Source organism: Scomber scombrus, chromosome 20, assembly GCF_963691925.1.
Source record: "Scomber scombrus chromosome 20, fScoSco1.1, whole genome shotgun sequence".
Lineage (NCBI taxonomy): Eukaryota > Metazoa > Chordata > Actinopteri > Scombriformes > Scombridae > Scomber > Scomber scombrus.
In genome coordinates, this window is record NC_084989.1 from 21183969 (window position 1) to 21206860 (window position 22892).

Sequence of the window (22892 nt, forward strand, 5' to 3'; positions counted from 1 at the left end):
ATTGAAATAGTTACATTACTTATTACATGTTAAACAGAGTAACTAGTAATCTGTAACCTATTACATCTCCATAGTAACCTTCCCAAAGCTGCTTATTAGTTATTTCGCTACTAGAATTCATTATAAGTATAAATCTATCCAACGATATGCAGATGGCTGATAGTGAAGTTTGTGAGTGAATCAAACTATAAATAAGACCAACGATGTGTCATGTTGGTCATTTTAAAACTGTGAAAGATGAGAATGAGTGTTTTCTTCTCTCTGTCTCTATTATTTGCATCTAAGCCACAAAATGAATAAAAAAAATACATAAAACTTGTATTGTAAACTTTCATAACCTCGGGTATCGCTCTACACATTTGTTTATCACTCGTAGACGCCAATAACGACACAGACACACCTACGCTGCTGATATCTGATGTGATCTTTAGACTGTCCACAAACACACACACACACACACACACACACACACACACACACACACACACACACACACACACACATTTGATAAAAAAACCCTTTAAACAGAGAACAAACAAAGCAGCAGCAGCCAAAGCAAAACAAACAACACAGATATATTAAACAGTGAGATTATATTATATTATATTATATTATATTATATTATAAATGTAATAACTGAGAAATGACACCAGCAGATTGGGACAGCGGGCTGTAAGATGGACGTATTATGAGCCCTTTTTTGAAATGGTGACCAAGCAGGGATCCGGCGATAAGAAGCCTGAGCAGGCGTTGCTGTCACTCTGGTGGCGGTGTGAGTGTGTGTGTGTGTGTGTGTGTGTGTGTGTTGAGGGGGGAGGTTGAGGGTGTTTAGGGTCAGAGCAACTGAGAAGGGTCTCAAAACAGGAGAGAAAGAAGAGAAGAGAGGAGAGGAGGAGGAGGAAAGAGGGGGGTATAAAACAACATATGGTCCGGACGTCTTTGGCTCAAACGTTGTTTCACCTTGTGGAGCTTTTTTTTATTTTTTTTTATAGTCTACTTCTTTACCTTCTTCATACGTCTGCAGAGACACTTTCACACTTTCAGACGGACGCTGATGGAGACACACACAGAAATAAAATAAAGGGGGATAGCTGGATAATAATGAATTTCCCCCCCACTTATAAATCACCACACACACACAATGAGTGGTGCTCTATAATCTGACCTGCTGAACTGATTCCAACACTCTGCCCGGACTTGTCCGAGCCAGCCAGCCAGCCAGCCAGCCAGCCAACCAGCCAGCCAGCCAGCCAGCCAACCAGCCAGCCAGCCAGCCAGCCAACCAGCCAGCCAACCAGCCAGCCAGCTAGCCAGCCAGCGAGCCAGTCAACCAGCCAGTCAACCAGCCAGTCAACCAGCCAGTCAACCAGCCAGTCAACCAGCCAGCCAGCCAGTCAGCCATCCAGTCAACCAGCCAGCCAGCCAGCCAGCCAGTCAACCAGCCAGTCAACCAGCCAACCAGCCAGCCAGCCATCCAGCCAGCCAGCCAGCCAGCCACCCAACCAGTCAACCAGCCAGCCAACCAACCAGTCAACCAGCCAGCCAACCAGTCAACCAGCCAGCCAGTCAACCAGCCAACCAGCCAGCCATCCAGCCAGCCAACCAGCCAGTCAACCAGCCAGCCAGCCAGCCAGCCAGCCAGCGATCATATCTGCCATGTGGATGGATATCTGAGAAGTGTGTTGGCATCTTTGGAAAAGCTGGAGGGATTTGAAGAGGCCAAACTTAACCCTCACTGTACTAAACATATGAATCTGTGCGGTTAGTAGTACGGACGCCACCTCAAAGACACTCGAGGATGAAGTTACTCGTTGGCTCGTCGTCTTAATTTATTCAAGAAAATCGACGAGCTTTGATTTATTAATGTGTGGCTTGGATGTGTCGGAAGTTTTTCTCACGTTTCAATATTACGGCATTGATTATATTTCATATCAGTGTTAATAATAATAATAATTACATCTATTAGATTTGCAGAGATTTAATTCATAATCATCTTTTTTTATTCCCTTTTTTTTTTTTTAGATTATTCCTCTTTAAACTGAAGTGCAATAACCTCTTTTAATGATTGATTGACTGTTTATTGTTGTATTTATTTATTTATTTATTGAATCAATGCATTGAATGTTGTTGTTTTAAGAGTAGCTCTTCAAATCTCGCTGTATAATAAGACAAATAAAGGCTTTCTATCTATTTTAGTCTATATTGCGTTAATGTTTTTACAAATTTCAGCTGTAAAAATGAACTGAATTTTATACAAAACAATAAAATAATGAGTTATTAAGTTGTTTTTGGGGTGTTTTCACATAGATTTGATTATTATACATGTAGTTTTGTCAATTTTGAGATAGAAATGAGACTCTACAGCTATAATAAGAGATCTGTGAGGCTCAGAAGTACGCATTACACCTGCAGCAGGTATAATATTTACCAGCATAATTCGGCCTAAAGTAGCATTAAACATGAGGTGCATCTGAGGCTATAATGGGAATGTCATTAGTTCTGCAGAAATATTTTGATCTGATGATGAAGCTGCATGAAAAGTAAGAGGATCACCAAACTTATTACACATTATCTTGAAGGTTACATGAATGTTTGAACCAAATTTCACCCCCATTCATCAGACATGTCAGATTATATTTCTCTTGCTGTCTAGTACGGCTAAAAACATATTCATAATAATACTGTAATATTGATTTCAAGCCACATAAATAACCCAGCGTCCATCAAGATAAATGGAGCTTCTTCCTACAATCATATAAATGTATCTGTCAAACAGGGCAGGTAGGACCATTTATACGTTGGTACAATAGAGATTCATCTGTTTATCTTTTCAGTATGTTGCTTTTATTTCGGCCAATTTGAGCAAATGCTGCAATATGGATTAAGCTCTCTATCACACAATATATGTATTTTATGTCTATCGGCATGGTTACACACACTGCTTCTCTGCAAATGTAGGTAAACTGACCATTTAAAGTGAATTAATGTGATATTAAGGGGTGTGCAATGTGGATAAAAATGTCTTATTACAATATATGTTATTTTATATCATGATATAAGAAGCATCTATTGAGGAAATGTGAATTTAATACATGACAAATACATTTAAATCAACTTGTCTCTTAACTTTAATCAACTTAGAAGGACTTTTTTATAGAAATTTTGAATTTTTTATATTATTTTTGTACCAATAAGATGATTTAATTGTATTAAATTCACAGTTTCTCAATAGATTCCTCTTATTTTATCACTATACACATGTTTATCTATAATAACATGGTATAAAATGACATATAGCATACTATGATAGGGAATTATATCCATATTGCACACCCTTAATATCACATTTATTCATTTTAAAGGGTCAGTTTTACCTACATTGTGTCTAAGCATGCAGATAGTTTTGTTTTTTGTGTGCAGAGATTTTCAGATTTCTGCCTCCACTCAAACAAAACAGAGGTGAATAAAAATGTAATTGAAATAAAAAATAAATAAAAAAAACAGTGTCCTCGTTCTTCTTTATAATCAGCAGAATTGACTGCGGAGAGTTTTTTGTGCTTCAATGAAAAAAAAAAACTGATCTTTGGTTTGTGAATTATCCAAAGGAGTAACCAGCACATTGTGTTTGTGGCTTTAAAAAAAAAAAGAAAAAGTTTTAAATTTATCTTTTCAGTGTTGTGACCAGCAGAAGTGTGGAGGCAGAAATGTCATACAGCTCCAAACATGGGCAAAGAAAACTTCAGTATCTACCACGAGCGATAAGTGACGGACCAACATTTTTAACCCTTTCGTACTCTTCAGATCAAATTTGAGTCATTATTTTACATTTGAGAGCTATAAAAACACCTTAAACATGTTTATTATAGCCTGAATCTTTCCTGATGTGACCTAGAATATAAAAAAATGTAAATATTTTAAACTTTTGTGTTTATTTTTTTTAAATTTCTGTGCAGCTGATACACATTTTTTGTACAAAGAGAGTATTATGGGGTTGAATTTGACCTATATTTATTCACAAATTTTTAAAAATCACAATAAAAATATGCTGCTGCAGTCAATAACATTCATTAAAGTCATTATGGCTGCTATGTTCTCCTGTTTTATGTAAAATAAGATCATAATAATGTGATTTTAAGGGTTTTTCAGCGTAAAACCTTAAAAAACACTGTCTCAGCTCAGGATTAATGCCATTAATTCATATTTATGAATGAAAGCTGGATTTATGAATCATAACTTTGGTATTAGTTTAAAGAAGCAGGATATGAAAAGTATGTAAAGGTTAAGCAGGATGTCAGAGGACAAGTGGAGATATTTAACGAATGTATCTATGACGTGGCGACGGCGAGTCATAAGTATGTTATCGTCTTATCGGAGAGTTTCCTCGTGCAAAACGCCGGACGCCTTTTTCTCATCAGTCTGAGAAGTAACACGGCCGACACACACGTGAGGCAGATAATGAGAAAAGAAAGAAAGAGGACGAGAGAACTCAGCCAGGCCTTCAGCAGCAGCAGCAGCAGCAGCAGCCCACCCATCAGTCCTGGATCCAGACCTCGGCCAAACACCCCCTCCTCCTCCTCCTCCTCTTCCTCCTCCTCTTCTTCCTCCACACACACACACACACCACAACACACTGCTGGGAGGCAGGAACACTACGACCTTCGGTAACCACAACAATGTTCTTGCATACTGTATTCTTAACATGTAAAAGCATCTGTATATATATGTGTGTTAAAGCTCTAAGTTGCTGTAATTCATTTTTTTTGGGAGGGGGGTTGGGGAGGGGAGGGGGGAGGGGGGAGTAAACGTCATCTGTTGCCACAAGCGAGAAAACTGAACTGAATCATCCCCATATCCCATAGTATAAATATTTCTTCATTCTGCAGTATACACAACGAGGAACCTGCCGCAACTATTATAACAAGACTTTTCCATCTTAAAATCCAGTGAGAGGGAAGAGGGGGGGGGAAGAGAGAGAGAGAGTAAGAGAGAGAGAGAGAAAGAGGGGAGCAGGGAGAGGCAGGCATGAGAGAAAATAAGCAGAGGGAAATATTTGGCTTGGAGCAGCCAGAGCCTCATCAAGGTTAATTGGTCTGTTGAGAGGACACACTCATCTGGCTCATCAATCACCTGGTCCATTGTTGCCTAAAGTCTGTCTCTCTCTCTCTCTCTCTCTCTGTCTCTCTCTCTCTCTCTCTCTCTCCGAGCTACCGAATCCACCCCCCCCCCCCCCCCCCCCCTCCCGTAATGACCGCTCCTGTCACAGAGACAATACCTCATCTTGTTTTTCAGTGTATAAATCTACCTGGTGGCATTACGCCCCCCCCCCCCAAACGTCAGCGCTAGTCTCCAAACTTCTAGAAATAACTTAAAACCTAACGACCAAAACACACACGGAGAAGTCTGCTCGTGACCTTCCTGATTAACTTACTTTAGAGAGCGATACCGGAGTTTCAAGATAAGTGCATAAGGTGTAAGAAACCACGAGGTGAGACGGGCATTTATCAGATAAGAGCTCCGTCCGTTAAAGATACGTTTCTCTTGATTGTTTGATTAGAAATACGCCGAGCTGATGTATTCAAACTAGTTTCAGTTTCAGTATTCAGATATAGGACAAACTCACATGTAAAAAACCACAACTGGTGACTGTTTTTGGCGTTTTAGCTTAACACCTTACATACTGTGCAGTCAAATTTAACCCATTTTTACATTTAAGAGCTGCAAAAACATTTCTTTGAACCAGACTTATCTTAAATGTGAGCCACAGTATACAAACATGTAAATAAAATGCAGCTGATGCACATTTTTATAGATGCAAATGCGCAAATTTGACCTATATCTATTAAATATATTCAAAAATCAGCATTCAAACATGTTGTATTCACCATATTCCATAAAGATAGTGATTGTAAATGTCTTTTTTCTACAAGATAAATGACTGATTAAAAATGTATGAATGAGAATTGGTGTACAGACTAATTATGAGTCAGTATGTACAAGTTAAACAAATGCATTTAACCCATTATCAACTAATCCCTCCAGCTCTAGAAATACTCTTTAACGCAGGTGTAAAGGGTCCCACAAGCACTTAATGCCCACTAGATGATATTTAGGGCTAGGCAATAGTAAAAAACTATATTATGCTGCACAAAAATGTTATTATTTTACTTGTACTGTGTATTTTTTACCTCTTCAGGGCTCTAAAAGGTTTGCAAATGAGGGTAGCATTGAGGTGGACTAGAGGTTAAAGACACCTATCAAGAGCTATAATGCATATTTTCTGTCATTTCTGCAATAAAAAAAGCAAAATACCCCTAAAAATACTCATCAAAGAAGAGGAAAATCATCATTAATTGCACGTGTGCACATGCAACTTGCAATAAGAGGTCACGAGCTTGAAAAAAACATGGTGAACCGCCGCCGTAAATCACCATATCATTCAGTTTAAACGTCAAAGTCACATCTGTTAAAACTTTCAACGACAAAAAAAGTATAAAAAGTGACAAGACGGGAGCCCCTGAATCCTCGTATTCATTCAGCTCATTAGCAACACAAACCGCTACTGTACTGTTATTAATGTGCAGTGTGCATGGGGGCAACTGTACGAGACGCTTACGGTAATAGTTGCCTAACCTCTAAAAAAAAAACAAAAAAAACCATAAGCAACACTTGACTTGACATTTCACGCTAGCTACACATGAATGGACTGATTGTTCTGCATGATTTCCAAGGATTGGCCGCCTGCTTTGTCTCGTGACCTTACAGGTTCAAATCCCTCCACCAACCATCAACACGCTGCCTGGAAGGACTGCTCTCACCCTCACACTCTCTCTCTCTCTCTCTCTCTCTCTCTCTCTCTCTCTCTCTGTCTGTCTCTTTCTGTGTGTGCATGTGTGTTGTTTTGAGTGGACTCGTCATTTCCCCCCCGTCGGTCTCTCGCTGTGACTCCCAGGGAAGCATGCTCAGTGAGCTCCTCTGTTAGCCAAAGGGGGAGCTGGCTGCTTTTTTGCCGCTGCTGCTGCTGCTGCTGCTGCTTAGCTTCTACATATCTACAATTATCCTTTTTTTTTTCTCTAGAAATCCTCTACTCCCCATCCTTTCCTTTCCTTCCCTTTCCCCCCTACCACCCCCCTTTTTTTCCTTTTTTTTTTTTTGCACAGCTCCATCCATCCATGCTTGCTCCACTTCTCGTTCTTTCAAGCCGTCTCCTAACAGGCTGGAATCCAGGGGGCTGGAAATAACCTTCACATGGCCAGCTTTACCCAGCTATCTCTCACACACAGACTGCTGCTGCTGCTGCTGCTGCTGCTGCGCCGACTCATGCACACACACACATACATACACACACTTGAGCAACACACACATACACACACACACACACACACACAGACACACACACACACAGATGCATGCCAGAGCCCAGCTCCCTTCACGGGAATGACGGACAGCGCCACTCACCACTCCATGGACCAGGAACTCAAACAGTTTGCTCTTGGTGGCTTTCCTGGCTCCCCCCGCCGTCTCCTCCGTAGCCATTTGCTCAGTCCCCTCCGTTCACCCTGCTATGTCTCCCCTCTCCTTCTTTTGTCTTTCCCTCTCCCTTCACCCAGCCTCCTGTTCCCCTCCCCTGCTCCACTTTCCTTCTCTTTGTGCTCTCCTTTTCAGCACTGCCTGTCCCTGACTCTCCTTCTCTCTCTCTCTCTCTCTCGCTCTCTCTCTCTCTCTCTCGCTCGCTCTCTCTCTTCCCTCCCTCTCCCACTATTTTGAATGTGTGCAGCAGCCCTGCCGAGTCTCTCACTGTGTGTGTCTAGCTCACTTTTTAGTTGAGCTGCCTTTCAGGGAGCCCGGCACGTCCCTTGGTTGGGGAGGTGGTGGTGGTGGTGGTGGTGGAGTGGGGGGGGGGGGAAAGCTGTGCAGGGGTCTGGCAGGGGGGTTTCAGCCAGCCCACCCTGCCTCTCCCCCGCACAGCTGTTGCATTCCATTGGTAGATAAGGGCATGCAGCGTGGTGAGGCTGCCGTTTGGTCTGAACGGGGGCTGGGGAGGTTACACAGTCAGTTAGCCCTTCCTCTGCTGCAGTTTCGTCCTCCTCGCCCCCCCTCCCCCCCTCCCACCACCACGGTCCCCCCCCCCCCCCCCCCATCCCCCCCCCCCCACCCCCCCTCTGCACGCCACACATACACACCCCCCCCTCTTCGATGACCAAAAAGCAGCAGAGGCCACGGTCAACACACACACACACACACACACAGAGCTCCGCGTCTGGGCTCATTCTCAAAAAAGGACATCGGGCTCTTAAAGGAGCCACGCTAGCATTCAGTCATTAATACGGGCGACCCGGGACCAAAGCAACACTTTTAACATGATTTAAAAGATCAAATTAGAAAATAGAAACTACATTTTTAGTGTGATCGGTAACTTATGTGTGTGTTTTATTAACATCGGGTGTTATTTTGTATAAATGTGGAAAGACTTTGGCGTAATTTGACTTTAATTTGAAGTTTTGCATCGTTACTTTCGAACCCGCCAGCCGGGACAAAAGTAACATGACAATATAAACCTGAATTATTCTTGTTTTTATTAAAAATGTGTGATAATGACTTTATTAATATGTAAGTACAAACATATTATGTGCTTTATCTTAATAAAAATGTATTTAATTACAGTTTTAGATCAATTAATGATGTATATTTGGATTTTCTTTCAGACTTATGTAGATTAATACGCTGCGATTCCTTTAATTCCTGCTTCAAATCATATTGAGTGATTTGCCGTTAAATAAATTACACTATATTTCAGGAATATGTCAAAAGTGCAAACATATTTTGTACTTTATCTTAATAAAACATGATTAAATTACAGTTTTAGATCAATCAATGATGCACATTTCCATCTTTTAACTATGTAAAATACTAAATAACTATGTAAATTATCCCATTAACACCCTACGTCCTTAAATACCTGCTTCAAATCGCATTGAGTGATCTACTGTTGAATAAATTACATAATATATCAGAATTTTAGTGTAAGTGCAAACATTAAATTACAGTTTTAGATGAATCAATGATGCATATTTGGATTTTTTCAGGCTTATCAGCCCATTAACACGAGTGTTTTACTGCTAAATATATTATATTATAGATATAAATATATATTATATTACATAAAAGAAAATCTCATCAACTGTATTTCATCATCTTCTCTACTTCCATCTTGTTACTGTCGGCCTCGTTGCTGCTCTCTCTCTGTTGTACGTCTTTGATTTGTCTAATTTTAAAAGGTGCTAAGTTATTATTATTATAAAGTTATCATTATATTTCAGAATGATAGCGCTCGTTGTTTCTGTAGAGGGACGAAAGAAACACGACAATGACTCCTGATGCTGACATCTAAACTTGATCTGCGTCTTCACTGAGAAAGACAGATTTCAGGATGTGTTAAAATACTAAATAATCTGTCGAATAATCAGGATTTTAATACATGAAACACAACTTTTCATTCAAAAGAAATTAACTAATATGATTGAAACTAGCTTTTTGAGTACAACTGCGAAAGTTCACGCATTCCACACGATTTTTCGCAGCTTTGTTTTATGTTAAATGATCAGACTTGCACGTAGAAAAATCATCAAATAATCAGGAATTTAAAACAATAGACACAACTTTTCATTCAAAATAATAAACTGCCACGATTGAAACTAGCTTTTTGTGTAAAACTCTGCAAAAGTTCGATGCATCCACGTGATTTTTTAGTAGTTTTGTTAAATATTACGTGCTGATACAGTTAAAAATGAACGATCTTGTACGTAGGAAACCGCTGCTGCGCTACTTTTGTCCTGCGTTACTTTCGACCCAGCTCTCCCCTACACACACACACACACACACACACACACACAGACACACACACACACACACACACACACAGACACACACACACACACACACTAAACTTCCATATATGATCAAACAGCTATGACATGATGATGATTCTCCACTTAAAATCAAAGCCTACTAAAGTCAGCGAAACTACATCTGTCCCCTCTCTCTTTTTTTGGGGGGGGGGGGGGCAAGTACACCACATTCCTCACAATAGAGCGAGCTAATGTTGCTCCGAAGCCACTTGACAAAAGCAGAAGGCCGTGTCAAGAGCACCTTCATTTCCTGTGTTTCCAGCGCTCGGCCTTTGTCAAAGAGAAGAGAAGAGAGAGAGAGAGAGTGCATTCACAGGTTACAAGTATTTCCTCAACTCGCCTCATTAGCTTTACCTTTCACCCACTAGTCGGACCCGGAGAGAGAGAGAGAGAGAGAGAGAGAGAGAGAGAGGGGTTACATTCAGGCTTGGCTACAGTGTAAATGTAGGCAAACAAACAGGCCTGGTCCACACAGCAAGGTGACTGTGACGATTTGCACCCTTCCCTCCCTGCTTCAGCCTTGTAGAGATAATATTTTGGATATTTCTCACCAACAAACTGACCCAGAAGTTCTCCAAAATGTTAAGGGGTAATACCTTAAAGTGTACTGTAACTTATTAATCTCCTGTTTTTCTCAGTCTTTACTCGATTTTAGCCCAATTTAAGACTTTTAATCATATTTAAATGTCTTTTTTTAGGTTGCCATGTTGCTTTTATACTCTGTTTTGATGCATTTTTATTATTTATATAAAGCCCTTTATATTATTTTGTTGTTAAAATGTGCCTTCAAATACCCACTTCCCATAAAACAGAGACAATTCACTACAATGACTGAATTTAAACCCTATAAGTGAGTTTTTAAGGTTAATATTTTGCAATAAATGTGTTTTCTGTGCAGGTGATATTGAAAAAAACAACATCTCTTTGTTTCAGCTGATGTGTAAATAATTCAGTGAATAGTTAAGTAGTAAAAACCCACATAAAAAAAATGTCTGTTATAGATCATAATAGTATTAACGTGGGCGGTATTATTAGAAGACACAAATATTGGACTTGATGTTTTACTATTTCGAGCCAAATTCTTTATTTATAAGGTTAAATTTAGACCCAACCCAAGTCAATTTGAAGTCAGTGGAAATGAATGAAGATGTCTAAGTTAATTAAAAATGATCCGACCAATGGGAACTAGCAATCTTTTTTATTTATTTAATGTTTTCTGCTATTTTATAACCATTTTTATGTCGCCTGTGTGTAATTTTAAAGGTTTCTGCTCATTTCTAGATGATGCAATTTCTATTTTATAACTGACATTATTGCCTTACTGTCTATACATTCATTTTTTCTGATTAAAAACATGTATTATATCCATTATGAATGTCAAATGTAAGTCTCATCAGGTGTGCTGAGGTCCAAAAAGAAAGAGAAAGAGAAAAAGGTGACTGTGATGCTCGGCACGTTTAATTACTCTCTATTGTTGATTTCTCACAAGCTGCTTTTTTCTTTTAAAGGTTTTTTTCTTTCAAGATGCAGAAAAAAACCTGAGAGAGACCTGAAAAAGAAAAAAAAGGTGGAAAAGGCAGACCATCCCCTTCAAGGACAGGAGGATGTGATGGGAGAAATAAAGAAAGGGCTTGTGTGTGTGTGTGTGTGTGTGTGTGTGTGATTTCTGGGGTTGTGATATTGCGCCACACCGTCTCACTCTCTCTCTCTCACTCTCTCACTCTCTCACTCTCTCTCTCTCTCTCTCTCTCTCTTTCTCTCATCGCCACACAGGTCATTACTCTGACTAAAAAACCACGCCACGTTGGAAGATTACGACTCTTTCATATCTCCTCTACCTTAACCTTCTACCTCCTCCTTCTTCTTCTTCTTCTCCTCTTCCTCACAGCCCCACATCAAGATCATGAGGGGAGAGAGTAGAAATATTCATGAGGTTATTTGAATGACAAAGGAGGTGAAGTGGGACAGATTCAAAAATGAACGGAGGGGTAGCGGGTGGGGGGGGGGGTTCGGCTTATGACACACGATGGCAAATTGTCACTGTTATTGTTTCCTCTTCCTCTGATGTGGTGCCGCCGTGTGAAAAACTGCAGAAAAGTGTCGAATCGGGCATCAAAAGAAGCAGAAGAAGACAGAAAATAACCCTTCAAGAGGAGTCGGATGGGGTTGAAATGCGTCTTTGAGTTATTAGTTAGTCCGATTTTTTAACGAGCTTGTTCCTTAACAGATGGCACGAGGAATATATGTAAGAAGAAAAACTCTGGGCTGCAGTTATCTTCATTATTGTGTGTGTGGACAGATGGTTAGCGTTGCTGGGACCTGTAGGTCAAAGGTCAGGACCTTCTGCAGGATGCATCATCCCACAGAGGGATTTAAGATGTTTTTGGTGTTTTTTAAAAAGAAAATAAAGGAAACATGCATATTTCTTGAGCAATGTATAGGATAAATGAAAGCGATCATTTCAGTGTATCCTTCAAACTTCCTTCACACCTTCATTATTAGGATGGGCTTATCGATAGGCGAGGGTTCGGCCCTCCCATGTGTGTGTGTTTTATGGCCGGCTCGCAGCATTAGTCTGCTCGGTGGTGACGCTTGCTGTCGAGATGAGCGCACTGCAGCTGTCATTTATTCAGCGTGGACGGAGGAAACCCCAAAAAAAAAGAAGAAAAACTCTCACTGCAATATATCTTCCTGCTGCTGCTGCTTTAATCCTCAAATCTGTGATCTCACAAAACTACAAGTCCACACTGCTGTTGCTGTAGTTGCTGCTGTGTTAGATTAACCTTGTATTGCATAACAAACGTCAAAGGCTTTTAAAATGTATTAGTCACACACACACACACACATATATATTTATAAATGCGTGTCGTGCGTCTCCGTTTCTTCCCCTCACTGCAAGGTCAAGAGCTCAACACTCGGAGCTTATCCACGTAGATTTGGAAGAGATTGTGTCTGACCCCCCGTTCCTCTGAGCAACAGCACGTGGGCGTTCAACGATAACAAAGAGATCCTGCAAGCAGCGGCAGTAGATCTGGGCGCTGCAAAAAGAGACGAGGAGGAAGAGGAGGAGGAGGTGGAGTACCCCCTGCAGGACCCCCTCCGCCGTCGTCGTCTCCCCTCACCAAAGCCAGTCAGTCTCACCAAATGGTAATGTCCCAGTGTGTAGCAGACAGGGGGGTAAAGGGGGGCTAACAGGGGGTAAAGGAGCAGCAGTAGTATTAGTGATGACCAACAGAGGGAGCAAACAGCCAGACAGGAAGGGGAGGAAGGTGTTGACTTGTTTGAATGGAGGGCAGGAACTGGTTGCACTGGGATTAAACTGGTGCAAACTGGAAACTAAGAAGCCGACTTAATGCAATAAAATAATGTTTAAAGATTTAAAGGGTGAGTCATTTTTTTTTAGGAGGAGCCAAATTTGAATCACTGGCTTCAATTTAAAAACATTCTTTAAAGCATCTTCTCCTCCAGTGTTTTTAACATGAGCTTCCTTATTTGGCCACAAGAGGGAGATACTGAGCACATGCACACACACACACACACACACACACACACACACACACACACACACACACAAACACACACAAACACACAGACAGTAAGAGACATGTTAAATAAAGTGTCTGCTTTCTATCCTGCAACACCGGCTGCATCATCATCAGTTTACAGTGTAAAAGCAGCGGCACTCAACCAGAGAGCGACATGATTTAATAATCTCTAATTCTTTTATTTACAGAAGGAAATACTGGATACTTTAACCTCTTCAAGCCTTTTAAAACACTCACAAACCTTCCACTAAGCCTCAGTTTTTGAAGTCTGGTTCAATTTTGAGGCGACTAAAAGCAAAAGCGGTGATGTAAAAACTCAATTAAAGAAGAAATATCATAATAAACTCTCCGTAAAAGCAATCAAGTGGTAGCGTATACTCTACACACATCTTCATAATCTGTAATTCTTTTATTTACAGAAGGAAATACTGGGTACTTTAACCTCTTCAAGCCTTTTAAAACACTCACAAACCTTCCACTAAGCCTCACTTTTTGAAGTCTGCTTCAATTTTGAGGCTAAAACTGTTAAAACGATGGTGTAAGAATTCAATAAAAGATCCTAAAGTGGCAGAAATATCATAATAAACTCTCTATAAAAGCAATCAAGTAAAAGTGTAGTCTACATTCTTCTTAATAATCTCTAATTCTTTTATTTATGGAAGGAAATTCTGGATACTTTAACCTCTTCAAGCCTTTTAAAACACTCACAAACCTTCCACTAAGACTCAGTTTTGTTCAATTTTGAGGCTAAAAAATTGGTGTAAGAACTCAATTAAAGAAGAAATATCACAATAAACTCTCTGTAAAAGCAATCAAGTGGTAGCATAGTCTTTGATAATCTTCATAATCTCTAATTCTTTTTATTTATAGAAGGAAATACTGGATATTTTTACTTCTTCAAGCCTCTAAAACACTCACAAACCTTCCACTAAGCCTCAGTTTTTGAAGTCTGGTTCAATTTTGAGGCGACCAAAGCAATCAAGTGAAAGTGTAGTCTACATTCTTCTAAAAATGTCAGAATGTGCAGAGTTTGGTTTAGTGTAATTTGTATATTTGTTTTACTTTTTCCGTGGCCGACGCCGCTGTGCAACAACAAAAACAAGCTGGGCTGAGTTTAAAAAAAAAAAAAAACACAGGAAAGAAAGAAAGAAAGAAAGAAAGAAAGAAAGAAAGAAAGAAAAAGCCACACTTTGATGACATTTAAAGCCTCCTTTTTAACAATTAGCCTGGCAGAAGAGGAAGAATAAAGAAAGAAACGGAAGAGAGTATACAAAGAATGAATAAAAGATGTATAGCAGTGCTGACGTTATACGGCCTACTATAGTTTCCAGTTGGTTTACATACCAGAAACCACGAACCTGCCCTCGTCAACATTATTGTCACAGACAGATGGGGTGCGCTAGGGGGGGAATATGGACTGTAACCCAGGGCAAGGAATAAAGTCGGATTCCCTCCCACTGCTGGGCCCCTCTCTCTCACTCTCTCTCTCTCTTTCTCTCTCTCTTTCTCTTTCTCTCTTTCTTCAGTTTAAGAGCTGAAAAAAAAGAGAGAAAAAAACACACACCCGGCTCAAGCTGCTTAAAAAGGCCAGATCTCTCCTCTCCTCTCCTCTCCTCTCGGAAAGCCACTCAATAGCCATCAGCCACCATCAAAGGAGACTGTACAAAATGAGAAAAAAAAAAGCAGCACCTTAAACCAAAAAGAGGGAGGAGGAGGAGGAGGAGGAGGGAGGGGGGGATTAAGGAGAAGTACATTTTTTTAAGGGGGCCGAGCAGCTAGGCATATGTAATGAAGAGGAACCCGCCGAGAAGGAGAAGAAGGAGAAGGAGAAGTCTACCGTGACGGAGGCGAATAATGGTGGCATCTGCTGATATTTTTGGCAATCAAAGTGATTTTCGGTGGTTGCAGAAAAGCCACAGCACCCCCCCCCCCCACCCCTTCCCTCCCCTCCCTCCCTCCCACCAAATATGTTAAGCACCTAACCTGCTCGTAGCAGCAGATGAGGACTTTAAAGGGGGTCGACATATGAGATTTCAGAGCATGTTTTTTTAAGGGGACAAAGCATCTTTATAGTAGATGGTTGGGTTGGGTTGGGTTGAGCCCCCCCCCCCCCCCCCCTCGCCTTGTACAGCGCCCCATCACCCCCTTAAAAAATCAAAAAGGAGGCATTGTAGGAAAGCAGATAACACTGAGCAACTGTAATAACCTGAGTTTCTTTACTTTCTCCCCCCTGAAGCAGAAGCAGCAGCAGCAACACCGGAACAACCCTTAAAGCTGCTACCTGCTTCGGGGCATTTCCTGTTTGTTGTAGCCATGACGACGGGATAATCTGCCTCGCGTCCAAAGCTAACAGCCAATCCGTTGGGAACGACTTCAAAAAACTGGAGCAGCAGCAGCAGCTGGCGAACAGAGAAAGACGTAGTAGTGCTATGGGACCATTTCAGAGGTTGAAACTATAAAAAACTGAAGAAAAGAATGATTTTAGGCTTCAGTCAGCGCTTAGGTCACCAAGGTCAGATTTGATATGGATACACAGTGAAAAAAACACTCACTTAAACTCAGCTACCATGATAAAAATTCCACAGTATGAAAAATAAACCTGGCCGGAAACGCTCAAACTCTCCCCACACCCCTCCCTCCTTCCTCTCCCCCCCCTCCTGCTCTGTATCCGAGCGACGTATTAGCCCCCGATCTTTCAGCACCGCTCTGCTCGGGCAGGATGGGAGATATAGCCCGACAGAAAGAGGGCAAGATCGGTATGTGCGGAGCCGTATCGTGACGACAACTCTTAAATCCCAAATCCAAAGAGATGAGAATCAGACGCAAGAAATGAGGGATGCACAGAGGAGGAGAAGAAGCCTGAGAAACACAACTGATGACATGTTTTGCATGAAAGGAATGATGAATGAATGAGGGGATGAATTTACATGTCAATCATCATCCTGCAGGTTCACCATACATGCAGCAATAAGAGAAATGAACTATATATGCACAGTTGCATAAAAAATAACTCCAGCTTGGTGCCTCTCGTGTGCAGATTTACATTCAGGTGTGTTATTACCTTCAGATAGAGAAACAGGCATAAAACTTTCTAGTTGGATTATTCCAAATAATTTAAATGATGCTTTAAAACAGGATAAATAGGATAGGACTGAAGTAGATCGATGCATAATAGATTTTCTTTGCTTTGGAGAGAGCTCTGGAGCCGAGTGTCAAAACTACGCTTGCACCATCGTCTACAAAGCATTAAATAACTTTACAGCCGTTAATAATATCAACAAGCTTTTTTCTCTGTCTGAGCCGTGAGATTTTCAGCTTTCCGAGTCACCTTGAACGGAGCGTTTACGACCATCAGGGCCGATTTACTGACATGTTATCATGTGATGCGGGAAAGGGAAGCTTACCAGGCTTCACTGGCTTCACTCCACTCACCGTGCACACTCACCGTGCACACTCACCGTGCACACTCACCATGCACAAAAAGGAAATGACTACAGTCTTCCATACATCAACAGATTAGGGTTATCTATTACTGTCAGATGGTGATATTAACTGAAATATAAAGACAGCAGCAAAGTTGATAATGTTGGCACGTTGTCTACTATAACAAAAACACCCAGGACAATATGAAAAATAAATGTATATAGCTCACCAAACTTCACATGCAGCTCCAAAACACCTAAATACAACTGTATACATTCAAACATCAAATATTCCCTGGTTTACTTTGCAGTTATTCAACAAAACACAGAGCGTTTTTCTTGTTTTCTTTCTTTTTTTTAATGTTAAATATAGTATGCTCACATAACAGTGACTCATGATGGTGACTTAATGCTGCACCAGAAAGAGAAAGATAAGGAGAAAGAGAAAGAGAAAGAGAAAGGGTAAGTTCCCCCTGAATCATATGATGTATAACACTTGATACTCACTGAAAGAACAAGCTCAGAAATGGCAGAAATATAAAACTACGGTATATGTCCGAGTGTTTCTTCGTCTATGTAGGCTTTAAAGGGTTAAATGCAGTCAGTTAACAAATGTTTCATCACTGCAATAACAAGTTTGGTATCTTACATAAAGCCCATATGACAATTAATAACTATTACTCCAAAAAAAAAATATATTGCCCTTTTACACCCGTGCCAGGCTTTCATTTCATTGCCTTTCAGCTCATATTTACACTGAACTGTTCCTTTAAAGAGTTTAACACATAGATTCTGGTAAAAAAAGACAATATATAATCAAATAAAACCTACTTTCAATTTCACCAGGATCACGATAACCACATAAACGCTCCTCCTCTACCCTGCAGTACCTGTCCCTGTACATGCAGGTAGACTCTCTGATGATAACTGTGCATAAAACGAGCTCTGATTCATGCATCGAAAAACTATTTTTATAACCGATTAATCATTTTGGCAAATGTTCAAGGAAAATGAAACATTCCAGCTTCTCAAATGTGCAGATTTGCTGCTTATGGGAGTGACGATTAGATGAAACAAGCAATTTAGAGACTTTGATCCATGATTTTCTGACTTTTTATAGATAAATGAACAGATTAATAGTGAAAAATAAGCAGCGGATTAAATGAAAATTCAAATTATTGTTGGTTGCAGACATAAAACGGACTGATCACATGCATGTTTCTGTTTTTAGGGAACGCTAATGATCCAGACGTCCATAAAAACCTGGAAAACATGCTTGAATATCTCTATTATTTATAAACAGCATTTGCATATATCTGTCATCAACATACAGCTAATGCACAACACCCTCCAACATGAGAGCGCTGCAGTATTGAGCGTTAACATCTAAATGAGCCGACCAGCTGCTCAGTGAACTGTAGCGCAATTAAGACCCAGACAGTTTGTCTCAGAGCGCTGAATCTCATTAGAAAACTATACATTATAAATGGGAGTAATATGCAAGTGGGAAAAAAAGAGAAAACTCTACACGCACACACACACAACTAGTGCTTTAGGTAAGATCCCAGTGATTAAAAAAAACACAAAAAAATGCTGTTATAATCTGTTGGTAGGCAGGGCAGCAGAGTGCATGTGTAATTAGGTTACAAAGCGCTCTATTTAAAACCATAAAGATCTATAATCTCACTGTGGAAATGACACAGTGAAGGTTAGGAGGGGAACATGTGGGGATCGTTTTTATAGCTCGGGGACTGTGTTGCATTTATCTGCAGTATTGAGGCAGTAAATAGTACGCTGCATGTCTGAGTTGCACCTCTGCGTGCAAGCACAGTCTGCCATACGTTGCTCTGCATGTGACATGTCAAACACTGCAATGCTGTGCTGCAGTTTTACAGATGTTAACATAGTAGAACTGGTAAGAAATGATGAGTAGGGGTGCAATTTATCATTATTTCTGAGAAAATTGTTGTCAAATGTGTCTTATTTTGTCTCAGAAACAGCTCAAAACCTCAATATGTTGAATTTAATATCATACAAGACAAAGAAAAGCAGCACATCTTCATATTCTAGAAGCTGAAATGAGCATTTTTTTTATTATTAAAGCTATGACTCAGTTATGAAAATGGTTGCCTATAAATTTCCCCCCAGCAGATTAGATATCCAAAGCATGGACTACCGGTAATTGTTACAGCGCTAATATATAGTGAAATCAATAACGATCGTTAAGTTTTTACTGTAAGCTCGTTTGTTTCCGGGGTAACAAACAGCCCATTGAAGCCGGCACATTCCTTACCAGCCAAAAAAGGAAGTGCTCCATTGTCCATTTATCCCTGCAAATAGCACACAAAACACAAAGCCAGGGAGCGTTTAATTGGGGTGACCCGCTATTTAGGAAACAAAGCACAAAAACCTGTGTTTTTGGCTTCCAGTCTGTCGATATCAACGTCAACGACTTGAGAGGAAACATAAAATGAAGTGTGAAAAATGAAGTTTGATGAACTCCAGAAGCTGAAAAAACTGTGCTCTCACTTTAAATGAACCTTTGATGAGACTTCCAAAAAGCTAAATTTCAACCATCACTGAGCAGAGAGTGAGTGACTGGGGTGATCATGAAGGGTTTCAAGTGTGTGTGTAAGTGTGTGTGTGTGTGTGTGTGTGAGAGAGTTGGGGGGGGGGGGTATCCTGTGCAGCGTTCCTTAAAAAGCCAGGTCAAGCATTGAGCAGACTGTAAAAGGAGCTGATCCTCTGATCCGCTACCAGACCTCAGGAGCTATGACTGTACCTTGCATACTAATGGGACTGTTCTCCTTTTCTTTTCGACTGAGGGGGAATATCTGTGCCAGCAGCTGGGTCAGGGAAGACTGCAGCTTGAAATTCAGGCTATTTTAGTCCTACTTTTTTCTAGAGAGAGTGTGTGCCTGGAAAAGCATCTCGATATATTCATCCTTCTTACTCCTTAAAAAAACAGAAGATAACCAATTAACACGATGCACGATCGCCCTCCTGAACAGGTTTTTCCATTTAATGCAACATAAAACCGAGCTGTAGGTAAAAGCAGCAGAATAATGCATGGGAAATGAATGTATATCCTGTCCTTGCACACAGGAAATATGAATCCGATCGCTTCCCCAGAAAGGCTAAATGTATGTATGAAGAGAGAGAGAGAGAGGTTATTCAATAGTCTTTGTTGACTAATTGCATCCAAATCAGCAACTGGAGTAGTGCTCTTTAAAAGTCATCAAGCAGCTGAGTCACCAAGTCCTCCGTAACGCAACAGTTTTGCACATGAAACACACAAGCAGAAAGAGAAAGAAAGAGAGAGAAAGAGAGAGAGAAGGAAGCAAAAAGAAGGCTTTAAAATGTGCAATGAATTCAGTGACAATATATTTACTGCTACTGTGCGATCACGAACGCCCTCGAACATGCCGATCGAAAGTTTTCAACACTCTTAAGCTCCTCTAAGCTTTTAATTTTCTCCCCATCTGCGCCGTGGGAGCAAGAATGTGATGACGGAAGAAGCAAAATATTATAACAAAAACACATTTTTTTTTCTAGTTAATGTGATTAAAGTGAAAAAAAGGCCGAAAGGATTCATCTAAAAGTGATGCGAGTCACTTGGTAAGCAGATGTGAAATAAGTCATTAAATACAGCATGTACGTCACAAGCAGGAGGTTAAAAAATACAATGTTTTATTTCTCAATATTCAACCTGTTTTTAAAGCCACGATCATATCCGTTATACAGCCAGCAGCCGGTTAGCTTAGCTTAGCACAAAAGGTGAAAACAGGTGGGAAGTGGGAGAGCAGCTTAGCTCAGCTCTGTCCACAGGTAGGCTAACACAATCTGCAGAGTGCACCTCTAAAACTCACAATTTAACACATTTAACACAAAAACATAAGCATATAAAACGACACATTGTGGACTTTATGTTACAGACATGAGAGATGATAAAATAAATGAGATATAACATTGACACTGGTGGAAAGTACATGCACTTAAGTATTGTATTTTAAGGTTTTAAGGTAAACAATGCAGGATTTTCCTCAAAAAACAAAGCAGAGACAAGAATAATCCTTCTTAATCATCACTTATGAGCCACTAGACGTGTGTGGAGGTGTGTTTATCTATAGAGACGCTGCTCTCCGTCTGTGTTTTCTGATTATTTTGCTGTGTTAAGGATGAATCTGGGTGTTAATAGGTGTGTAAACCCTCCGTTAATAACAGCGTGCAGGGTTTAAGGGTTGGGACTCGTAGCGTATAGTGAAACATTGCCGTCTCCAGTATAAAGAGCAGCAGGTCTGTGTGTGTCTGTGTGTGTCTGTGTGTGACTGAGCTACACACATACACACACACACAGAGCAGAGAGGCCACAGCAGACAGGATGAAGCTGCATTCACACTAAATCCGACAATGTGTCACCTTCCCATTGGTGCTTGAGATCGTAATCAGCACGAAACAATGAGAAAATAATTGTTTTATTTATCTGATTCACCGCTTTGTTTACGCCAGTGCCGCTCGCCCTTCTCATTCACTCTCAACTGGCTCAGAGCTGAATATAAACTGTATATAAAGTAGTGTAAACTAGCTAACTGTATATAAAGTAGTGTAAACTAGCTCCACCTCCAGCAGCTACAACAGTAACATGCTGCTCTAACACTGATGCTTCACTATTAATAATCTAATGATGTCATAATAATAATATATCAGTCAGAGGACCAAACCACTACTTTTACTGTAATACTGCATACTACATCACTCATAATACTGCAGTACTTTTACTGTAATACTGCATACTACATCGCTCATTATACTGCAGTACTTTTACTGTAATACTGCATACTACATCGCTCATAATACTGCAGTACTTTTACTGTAATACTGCATACTACATCACTCATTATACTGCAGTACTTTTACTGTAATACTGCATACTACATCGCTCATAATACTGCAGTACTTTTACTGTAATACTGCATACTACATCACTCATAATACTGCAGTACTTTTACTGTAATACTGCATACTACATCGCTCATAATACTGCAGTACTTTTACTGTAATACTGCATACTACATCGCTCATAATACTGCAGTACTTTTACTGTAATACTGCATACTACATCGCTCATAATACTGCAGTACTTTTACTGTAATACTGCATACTACATCGCTCATAATACTGCAGTACTTTTACTGTAATACTGCATACTACATCGCTCATAATACTGCAGTACTTTTACTGTAATACTGCATACTACATCGCTCATAATACTGCAGTACTTTTACTGTAATACTGCATACTACATCGCTCATAATACTGCAGTACTTTTACTGTAATACTGCATACTACATCGCTCATAATACTGCAGTACTTTTACTGTAATACTGCATACTACATCGCTCATAATACTGCAGTACTTTTACTGTAATACTGCATACTACATCGCTCATAATACTGCAGTACTTTTACTGTAATACTGCATACTACATCGCTCATAATACTGCAGTACTTTTACTGTAATACTGCATACTACATCGCTCATAATACTGCAGTACTTTTACTGTAATACTGCATACTACATCGCTCATAATACTGCAGTACTTTTACTGTAATACTGCATACTACATCGCTCATAATACTGCAGTACTTTTACTGTAATACTGCATACTACATCGCTCATAATACTGCAGTACTTTTACTGTAATACTGCATACTACATCGCTCATAATACCGCAGTACTTTTACTGTAATACCGCATAATACATCGCTCATAATACCGCAGTACTTTTACTGTAATACTGCATACTACATCACTATAATACCGCAGTACTTTTACCGTAATACTGCATACTACATCGCTCATAATACTGCAGTACTTTTACTGTAATACTGCATACTACATCACTCATAATACTGCAGTACTTTTACTGTAATACTGCATAATACATCGCTCATAATACTGCAGTACTTTAACTTTAGTAGGATTATTCATGCAGGCGTCTTCTTACATAACATCAGCG

At 40.1% G+C, this 22892-nt stretch overlaps 1 protein-coding gene across 4 annotated transcripts in view; it reads right to left on the reverse strand.

Annotated features, from left to right (window-relative positions):
- The window catches only part of smarcd3b (SWI/SNF related, matrix associated, actin dependent regulator of chromatin, subfamily d, member 3b), a 34860-nt gene extending 27063 nt beyond the window's left edge, over positions 1–7797 (reverse strand). Inside the window, exon 1 of one of the 4 annotated variants that reach the window (XM_062441458.1) lies at positions 7456–7797. In XM_062441458.1, the coding sequence (XP_062297442.1) occupies positions 7456–7533 (78 nt within the window). In that variant the 5' untranslated portion in view covers positions 7534–7797. The remainder of the gene's footprint in view (positions 1–7455) is intronic. The other 3 variants (XM_062441457.1, XM_062441460.1, XM_062441459.1) reach the window with 3 other exon arrangements.
- Positions 7798–22892: the final 15095 nt, after the last annotated feature.